This window comes from Olea europaea, chromosome 19 (genome assembly GCF_002742605.1).
Source record: "Olea europaea var. sylvestris chromosome 19, O_europaea_v1, whole genome shotgun sequence".
Lineage (NCBI taxonomy): Eukaryota > Viridiplantae > Streptophyta > Magnoliopsida > Lamiales > Oleaceae > Olea > Olea europaea.
In genome coordinates, this window is record NC_036255.1 from 4,547,449 (window position 1) to 4,557,644 (window position 10,196).

The following is a 10,196-nucleotide window of genomic DNA, read 5'->3' on the forward strand; positions in this document are numbered from 1 at the left end:
ACCACCACCATCTGACTGCCACTTCCGTCATCACCACCTTCATTCACAAGCGCTACCACTTACACCACGAAAATGGCAAAACCTCAAAAACAAATCTGATTTCAAAATCAGTTTCGATTTTCAAATCTGAAACACAAACACGACAACTTGAAACTGAAAAATAACAGAGCAAATTATAGAAGAAATTTAAAATAAAGTTCCCTAATCACAATCTTCGGTGTTTGATTTAGAGGAGTTGTTGAGAGCTTTAGCCAGGTTTTGGTGAAGGGAACAGTCGAATTCTTTGCTATCTTTTTGATAAATCTTTGCTGTCTTCTTTCCATGTTTATTGTGCAATCGAATCTTTTATTTGCCGTCTTCTTTCTTGGAATGAATTGTTTAATAAAATGGATGGATTTCGAGGTAGAAAGAGAGGAAAAAGCTGGGTGAATCTTGAATTATTTTCTTCTCTTTCCTTTGTTTAAATTAGGTGAATTAGAGACGGTGGTGGCAGCCGGCCTAAGTGGCAGTTGGTGGTCGATGAACATGGTGGCAGCGCCGACAATTTTGGGACAAGGGAAGGGTGATCTGGAGGATGGACGAAGAAGGCGATGTTTGGGTGGGTGGGTTGTTTTTTTTTATCTATTTTTATAACTTAATTATTTTAATTTATATAAAAAAAACGTAAATTTGTCCTTTTACCCTCTAAACATTAGTCAACATTTGGTTAGCCCATAGATTTTTAGTCAACTAACGATCAGATTAAAGGAAACCATCCATTTTGATTTCAGGTGAAAATTTCTGAAATATTTGATATCTTGAGTGCTATAAATAAAAGATTTGGGTCAAAATTGCTATTAAATGAAATTTTTGGTACCATGGCTACAATTTTATTTAACAGAACTGTACCTTTAGAAAAATCCAAGAAAATGTTGTTCTTGAAATCGGTGTGAGTTACCAAGCTCTTTGGTTCGGCCTATACGAGGTTTGACAAGCCAAAAAACTTTAGGTTGTGTATGACATTTGAATAAATAATGTTTAGTCAATTTTTATGGATTTTGACAATTCAAGTTTAATGGATTTTTTGAGATTTACGGATTTTCATGAATTTTATGAATTTAAATAAAATTTAAGGACGTGTTTGATTGAAAGCATAGAACTTATATGAAAATAAAATATATTCTAAACAATTAAATTACCTAGAACTTATTTGTATAGAAATTATTAATTAAATGTGTTTGATTGATTCAATTTTTAACATAAAAAATGTTACTCTTGCCCATTTTTTATTCTTGAGTAGATGAGAGAGAAAGAGAAAGAATTATTTGGAAAATAAAAACCTACTTTCCATAAAGAAAATATTTTCCTTGTTTTCAAGAAAAATATGGTTATGTGACCAAAAGTAGAAAAATATTTTCCATAAAAAAAAATAAAAATAAAAACAATCAAACACTACAAAAGTAGGAGTTTGAGTGGAAAAATGACATTTTTCATAAAAAATATTGATAATCAAATGCACTCTTACGATATTCATAAGGTTTTAACACAATTCTATAATTTCTATTTTATAGATTTTATTTGATTGGCAGTATTTTAATGGATTTGATTTAAGATAGAATGATACAACTTTTTGATTGATCATCCAAAAAAATTGCTTTGTTATTTGAAAATAAAATTCATAACTTTGTCCTTGAAAGGATTATCAATCTACAAATTACAAAATCAAGCAAAAAATAAAAAAAAAATAATAATAATAATAAATATCAACAAATTAAAAATTAGTTCAATTTGAAAATAAAATTATTTTCACTATAGTGTCAAGAATTATATTTACATGCTAAATATTTGATGACAAAAATTTTAAAACATGTTCAGTTTGTGAATAGAGCTTCAAAAGTATAATGAGCTATTTCAAAACATGTTTAATCCATTTTATGCCTTTATTTGGCCCATTTTTCAATATTCATTCTTTTCCGAACTCATTTTCAAATGCACATTTCGTAAATTTTAAAAATTTATTAAAATATGATTTTTGCAATTGCCCAAAATCTAACAATAAGAGTAGGTAATAACCACGAAAGAAGTGTAACTGGTCATGCAACCAATTGAAAGTCCCCGGCTACACTGTAGAGATATGCAACCTCCGAATGAGTGACCTCCCTGCTTATGAGATTATGCCATTTTCTTTACCTCATTGTTAACATTGCCTTTATTTTCAAAAAATTGTCAGAAGAAAAACTATCGTTATTTTGAAATTCTCTAATGACAATTTGTCAAACTTGATGTACACCAAAGTGTACACCAAGCATGATTAGTGCTTATAGGTCGCTTTCCTTTTGTCTTAAGGGGCAGGGACAAGTGGAAAGCCCCATAGCGTACTTGATCAACCATTCCCAGTTCGGTTAATTGTGAGTCAGGCTAACTGAACAGGACTTACACCTTCATCATGTAAGCTTTTTTGAGTTTAGCTATGGAAACAGGGTCGGTGACAGGCCCAAGTGACATGTCGCATTGCCTGTCAAATGCCCTGTTAGAATAGCAAAACTCAATTTTTTTACTCGTCGAATTATGTACAGTGTAACGCTATGGCTTTCCCAATTTCAGTAGTCGCCAAAATGGAACAATATGCAATGAAGAGAAAACGCCTAAGAAAAGTTTGGATATTAAATTTATATAAATAAAGACACTATTCCAGAAGAACGGCAAAAACAAAAATTAAGATTACGAGAGACATCTCTTCCTCATTTTTCTTTTCATTATTTGTTCTCATCGTTTCAACAAGAAAAGGTTTGATCAAGACATTAAATCAACAGTGAAGTGAAACATCCCCGTATACTAAACTTTTCTAGTTTACGTACCAGAAATGGAACATCAAGATAGATTACAGGTTAATAAATTGAATTAGAGCGTTACACGGCAACTGGAACAGCTTCTTCAAGGGCAAGGACACCGGGGAGCTCTTTGCCTTCCAAGAGCTCCAAACTGGCACCACCACCAGTCGATATGTGGCTCATCACATCGGCAACTCCAACTTTCTCTACAGCTGCAACGGAATCACCACCTCCTATGATAGTTGTCACTCCCTTCCCACTGAGTTCAGCTAGCTTCTTTGCAACAGCCTGTAACCAAAATCTCTTTCTCAACTATTGTCTACTTTTTGCCCTATGCTTTTACATTTAGGAATGAAAAGAAGAATGATATGGCAAAGATTCGTGAACTGTCCTGGATACAGTTTTAACACTCCATCTACACTTCGATCTTTCAAAACTAACGAATTGTTGACTTGTATGAAGGAAATGATTATGTAAATGCATTTATAAAGCAGGTTTTTTAAGAAAAAACAGCTTCTGGCAATACGGATGAGGATGACAAGATGAAAATTGACCTAGATTTGCCGAATACACTATTTACGTGGATGGGCATCTTGAAAGGACGAAATAGTATTATTCCATACCTCTGTGCCAACAGCAAACTTATCAAATTCAAAAACTCCCATTGGTCCGTTCCAAATAACAGTCTTTGTTGTTTCCAAGGCATCATTGAATGTCTTGATAGAATCTGGTCCAATATCCAATCCCATCCAGCCGTCCGGGATACCAGATGCCGGCACAATCTGCAATAACCAACAAACATTTTAGCCTTCAAGTGTTAGCTTTCCAATAGAAAATCAAGAGGCCTAGAATTCCATTAAAGAATAGTTTGATAAAATATTGCTGGAGAGTGGAGACCATTAAATTTCAACTTCCCAACAAAGGGGTGGAAAAAATCAACTTAAAACATTGGCAGCAAGATCGAGCACTAGACCTTGCTATCTGCATCAGGAGCAAACTTGTCTGCCACGACGACGTCTGAAGGTAACAAGAGACTGACTCCTTTGGCCTTAGCCTTCTTAATAAGGGTTGTTGCAAGATCCAGCTTGTCTTCTTCCACTAGGGACGACCCAACTGAAAGACCTTGTGCCTTGTAAAATGTGAAGATCATTCCCCCACCCAAAAGCAAGATATCACACTTCTCTAAAAGAGATTCAATCACTCCGATCTTAGAGGACACCTTTGAACCGCCGACTATTGCTGCAAATGGCCTTTTAGGATTTGAAACCGCTCCTACAAGATAGTCCAGCTCCTAAAACAGCAAAATTAAAACCTCTTAAATTTGTAAAATGGTACTGATAAACTATTGTTCAGTCATCGGCATAAATCAGTGAGTTGTATAATCAAGAAAATCTAACCTTCTGTAAAAGGAAACCAGCAACCGAGGGCTTCAAGAATTTTGTAACTCCCTCAGTAGAGGCATGTGCTCTGTGTGCAGTACCAAATGCATCGTTCACATATATATCAGCCAATGACGCCAGCTTCTTTGCAAACTCAGAGTCATTCTTTTCTTCCTCTTTGTAAAACCGAACATTCTCAAGGAGAAGAACATCACCCTCAGAGAGTGAAGCCACCAACTTTTCGACCTCTGGACCAATGCAGTCATCAGCCTTCACAACCTATTCATTATTCATCAAGGGATAAAAGTTAAAACAGAATCCATTACTTTTGGGAGTCTTTGTAACACATCATTTATTACTCTACTATTCTGACACCCTTCATATTGTTCTTATTTTACGGTTCACAACTTGTACTTCGAATTTTGACAAAAACATACCGAGACACCAAGCAGTTGAGATAGCCTGGGAACAAGGGGTCCAAGGCTGAATTTTGGAGTGACACCTTTTGGTCGTCCCTGAAAAGCCAGAAAAGAACAAGAGTTGACTGTGAAATCATAGGCAAGCAGAAATGTGCTGGCAAAAATATTAAAGACAAGCAAAACCGGTGATATGTGACAGTAATTAGAAAATCAACGATGTTGGATAATGGAATTCGAAAGAATTAACCACCATCATACACGGGAAACATTACCAAACATTATATATTACCTATTAGGAGATTTAATGGTGTACTGTTCCCAGAATAATGTCCCAATCAGGAATTTTGCATAAATATATATAATTTTACAAAACCAGGCACAATTCTCAAATTTGACACCAGATCGAAATCCAAACCGAAATTGATCACAGGCAACATCAGATCGAAGTTAAGTAGTTCAGTTCTATCAAATAACAGTCAGACAGTAAGGACCCAGATAGAAGAATGCATCGAAGTGCAGAAATTCTTGGAAAAATTCAATCAGAACCAGTAATAATAACATCTATAAATCATAATCTGAATCAAATTACAAAATTTTGACTCACCAAATGGCTCGAGAGAATAACTTTAGCACCATTGCTAATCAAGTGCTTAATGGTGGGAACAGCAGCTCTAATTCTAGTATCATCAGTGATGTTCTGATTATCATCGAGTGGGACATTCAAATCAGCTCTAACAAACACCTTTTTACCCTTGAGGTCGGCAGCGGTGAGGTCTCCGACACTCTTCTTAGCCATGGAAGCGACGCCCCTCAGGGGCTTGGCAGAAGAGCTCTTAAAAGATCGAAGCTTGGTGGCGACATGGTGGGCGAAAATTGGGTCAGCAGCGGCTCCAGCGAAACCCAGGCCACGAAGAGGGGTCTTGAGGAGCAAGCGAGTGGCGGAGGTGGAGGCCCTATTGGTGGTTGTTGAGATCTTTGGGATGGCACAGAAGGCTGGTGATGCAGCTGTTGAAGCCATTTTTGCTTACAGAGTCTCTCTCTATATCTCTCTGTTTTGTTGTGTGGAGTTTTAGAGAAAGACAAGAGGGGGTGATATGGAGACTGAGGTGGGGTTAGCGTAGTCTATGTGGACGTGGAGAATGAGGTGGAGAATTGGGTATAGGGGGATTTCTCTTATCGTTGAGTAGAGGTTGTAGATCTTCGATGATTTTGAAGCTCACTGTGCACGGCATGTATCTTTTCTGGCTGATTGTATTGTTTATTATTTTCAAAATGCATTTCAGTAACTTTTCTTTTTAATCATACATTTATCAATATAATAATATTACATATAAATTTACAAAAAGGTCTTATTTTCTAACGCTGCATTCTTTATCAATTAACTATTTTGAAATACATTTTTAACAAAGAATTGGGCTCAAACGGACTTTAAGTAACCCACAATTTTCTTAGAGGAAATTAGGCCCTGTACCCCCTTCTTAAAAATGTTTAAATTAATACCTTTTAAATTATTAAAATATTCTAAAGAAGTATTATTTACGTCCTAAATTGGTAAAATCAAAACCAAACCTAAACGAAATTCTACAGCAAGCCCTAATCCCCTAAAACGCCTCATTTGTGGACGATACCCTAATCCCCTGAAACGGCTCATTTGTGGAAATCGTCTAGCTGCGTATGTAATCCAGAAGCGAACTGTAAATCTCCATTTTCGACCCATTTTCCATCAATTTCTTCTTTGTTTTCCCTTCGTAATCGTTTAGTTTCTTATCTCATTATCATTGTGGAAATCGTCCAGCAACATACGACTGTAAATCTCCATTTTCGACCCATTTTCCCTCAATTTCTTCTTTGTTTTCCCTTCGTAATCGTTTTGTTTCTTGTCTCATTATCATTTTGACCATAAATCCCAATTAGCCTAAACCCTAGATCAAAAATCTAATTTCGATTCCAACAATTAACTCGTATTTTTGCAATGGCTGAAAAAAGTGGATCGAAGAGGCAAAGAAATCTCGAAGAACCATCCTTAAAGAAGAGGACCAAAATTTCCTCATCTTCTTATGAACCGAAGGTAGCAACATTTTTTTTTATGTTTTATTGACTTATATTGCGTACATTGTCTTGTTCTTTACAATTTTTGTGTGTTTCTCAATAGTTTTTGTACATTTTGTGCAGTGAATGAAGATTGTGTATCTTTAGCAATGATTTTAGTAAATTTTACTGATTTACATTTTTTTGCTACTATAATGCTACTTTGGTTTTCATAGTTTCTAGTTGGTCTTACATGGTGACTTCAGAATGCACGAAAAAAAAATGTGTGGATGTGTTTGTATGCATGGTGGTTGTGCCTTTGTTTATATGATTTTCCAATGAACAAATTTGCCCATCCATTGTACTTGAGTTATCTGTCATATGTAAACTTCAAAAATTTCTTACTGCTGTCCTATTAATTTCCAAAACTTTGTTTTAAGTATAATGATAATAGTCATAAAATTGATACAATGACCACTTTCCATAAAGGTTGAATTAGCTTGTCAAAAGCTCAAGTTAGAGCACTCATTTACTGACATCCATATGAAGCAATACCAACTACAAAATAAAATAAATTACAACTTTTTTTGGTTGTGTTTTGATGAGGAAGCATCTTTGTGATGGTTGTCACTTTTTTTGGTTTTATGTCACCTTTTTTACAGTTTGTGTCACTTTTGGACTTTCATAATGCACGTACTTCTTCTTGAATTTTATTTTAACTGTTTCTTTTTTCTTTTTGTAGGATTGGGATTTATTAATCCCTCAATCCTGTTGGTTCAAAGTAAAAGTGACGTTGTTATCTCCACACGAGGTGATAACAGACTTGAATGAAAAATTTAGTCCATATCAAAGGACTTTATTCAAAAATAAATGCTTTGGTGCCTTCATTGATTTGAAGGAAATAATTTTACAACCACAGTTGATACACCAGTTGCTGCTCAGAAAAGTTAAGCAGCCGAATTCTAATGAAATGTGGTTTAATATCTTTGATGAATTGGTAAGATTTTCAATCAAAGAGTTTTGTTTGATATCAAGGCTTAAGTGTACTGGAAATGGTGATCTAACTTGATATAGAATGAAGGGTCGTTTAAAAGAACAATATTTTAAAGATCACGAAAGTGTCACAACAAAAGAGGTTCAAGAAGTGTTTTTAAATTTGCCTGCTGACACCGTAGATAAAGATGTTGTGGATATAGGCATAATTTATTTGATTACATCCTTTCTATTTCGTACATCCTATCATAAAGGAGTTGATGACTCATTTTTTTGCCTTGTGGAGTCTGAGGATTTGAATTCTTTTCCATGGGGTATAGAAATTTTTAGTATGACTTTATCATCCCTAAAGAGTGCATTTAATCAGAAAATGAAGAATATTTTTATGGAAAAGAAGTTCTTGGAGTATAGATTGAATGGCTTCCTAGTTTCGTTTCAAGTATGGATTTATGAAACAATTCCTGCTATTGCTCGAAAAAATTACTGCATGAAGCATGAATCTCAGCGTCCTCGGATGTTGAGTTGGAGTAGCAATCAACATGTGACATCTGTGGGGTTAAGGAAGACCATTTTTTATTTGATTAAAGTAAGTTTTTTACCCTTTTATTGTTTATATTATGTCTTTAGTTTATCTTTTGCTGTTGTTGATATGATTATTTATTTTTCAGTTGGATGTGAATCAAATTGTGCCTCTGGAGGCTGAGAAGGTAGAAGAGTATGTGGTTGGTTTATTTGTTGAAGGTTTGGGTGGTGACCAGGATGATGATAATTTTGAGCATTCTATTGTTGGTCTGAAAAAGTTCATAGATGAAGGAAAAACAAAATCTGTTGATCGAACTGGAAGGTCTACAGAAAAGAAAAACAAAGGGAAGATTATTGAGGTTTGTGGGTATTTTTTCTTTTTATTATTTTCTGTTCACCATGCTCGAAGTTTTTTCAAAGGTTCTTATTATTTTACATTCTTTTCAGCAAGTCCAGCAACCAAATGAAAAAGTTTTGAGACGGCTATTCGAGGTTGAACTGAAATTTGTTCAATCAAATGATGTGATTTTAAAACGAATCTCAAATCTTGAACGTAGAATGCAATCAAATCCAATTGAGAACCGGCTAAAAGATGTTGAAGAAAGGATTAAAACAAATGAAGAAGTGATGGAGCGTCTTTAAATTTTGGAATGCAAAGTAGAGAAGATGTTAGTTGGTAATAAAAGACAGATGAAGGTATTCAAGAGTTATTGAGTTTAGAATTAATAATTGCGACTTTTTGCTGAATTTTGTTACTTTTTTAAATTATTGTCACTTTTTGATGATCTTTGTGACTTTTTTGTAGGATGATGTGGAGAGTTTACCTAATAAAACGGACCAGATGTTAGCTGGTAATAAAGAAGAAATGAAGGTATTCAAGAGTTATTGAGTTTAGAATTCATACTTGCTACTTTTTGCTGAATTTTGTTACTTTTTTAAGTTATTGTCACTTTTTGATGATCTTTGTGACTGTTTTGTAGGATGGTGTGGAGAGATTACCTAATGAAACAGACAATATGTTAGCTAGTAATGAAGAACAAACGAAGGTATTCAAGAGTTATTGAGTTTAGAATTCATACTTGCAACTTTTTGCTGAATTTTGTTACTTTTTTAACTTATTGTCACTTTTTTGATTATCTTTGTGACTTTTTTTGTAGGATGGTGTGGAAAGTTTAACTGATGAAATAGACCAGGTGTATAATGACTACCCTAGTTTTTCTTTAGGTATTGAGTTTGAATTGAGTTGTGGGGAAAAAGATGTAGAGGTGCCTGTCAGAAAAAGTGACAAGTCGGTTGAAAAAAGTGATAAGGCAGTGGAAAAAAGTCTCAGGGCAGTGGTAAAAAGTGATAAGGCAGTCGAGATGAATTTGAATGAAGAAATAGAATTTCATGAAGATGATTGGTTAAAAGTTGATGATATTGTTGCTCGTAGTTTAGCAAAAAATGAAGAAGTACTTGTGTTTTTATTCTATCAACTTTTTCATCATAACTTGTGCATGTTTTTACATTAATATAATTTGAATTTGTGTTATTGTTCATGTCCCAGGATGTTGTATCACCATGTAATGAAGGTAGAATTGATTTTTTGGAGGAGGTTGAATTGAAGGATGATGTTTGGGAGAAAGTTGTGGAAGTAACGGCTGCAATTGAAGATGAAACTGAAATTGAAGAGGGAAATGCTCGAATCATTGATATTGATGATGAGACCCCAGACATGCATCTGAAAAGACAAAAGAAACCCGGAGTGCTTCTTCAGTCTCCCTGGGTCAATGAATTTGATTCTACATCGGGGACTAAGAAACGTGTTGTTAAAGGTACGTTTGCATTCCCGGTTGGTGTTGGCCCTCCAATGGCACATGATGTTGATGCTTTTGAACTTTGGTTTAACAAGGGATTGGTAAAGAAAAATAAGTTATTACTAATATATGTTGTTTGTGAATTTTTTCCAGTACAGTAACTTTCATGTGACTTTTTCCATTTTGTTATGTAGGAAAAAACATTTCAATGATGAAAATTCCGTTATCAATCCATGCTTTTATTTTTGT

General features: G+C 34.6%; 1 protein-coding gene across 1 annotated transcript; it reads right to left on the reverse strand.

Annotated features, from left to right (window-relative positions):
* Positions 1 to 2,632: 2,632 nt before the first annotated feature.
* On the reverse strand, positions 2,633 to 5,718 carry LOC111368568 (phosphoglycerate kinase, chloroplastic). The gene is made up of 6 exons (XM_022989883.1): positions 5,213 to 5,718; positions 4,627 to 4,704; positions 4,208 to 4,468; positions 3,784 to 4,101; positions 3,434 to 3,592; positions 2,633 to 3,098 (listed from the first exon to the last, which is right to left on the reverse strand). Exons 1-6 carry the CDS (start codon positions 5,624 to 5,626, stop codon positions 2,889 to 2,891), a joined length of 1,440 nt encoding a protein of 479 aa, XP_022845651.1. The 5' UTR covers positions 5,627 to 5,718; the 3' UTR covers positions 2,633 to 2,888.
* Positions 5,719 to 10,196: the final 4,478 nt, after the last annotated feature.

Excerpts from the sequence above, each read along its gene's own strand:
- LOC111368568 (XM_022989883.1), bottom strand. The coding sequence starts at position 5,626 with ATGGCTTCAACAGCTGCATCACCAGCCTTCTGTGCCATCCCAAAGATC. Across the intron at positions 4,705-5,212 it reads TTATTCTCTCGAGCCATTTG|GGACGACCAAAAGGTGTCAC; the intron begins GTGAGTCAAAAT and ends CTGGCTTTTCAG. Across the intron at positions 3,593-3,783 it reads CTCCTGATGCAGATAGCAAG|ATTGTGCCGGCATCTGGTAT; the intron begins GTCTAGTGCTCG and ends TGGTTATTGCAG.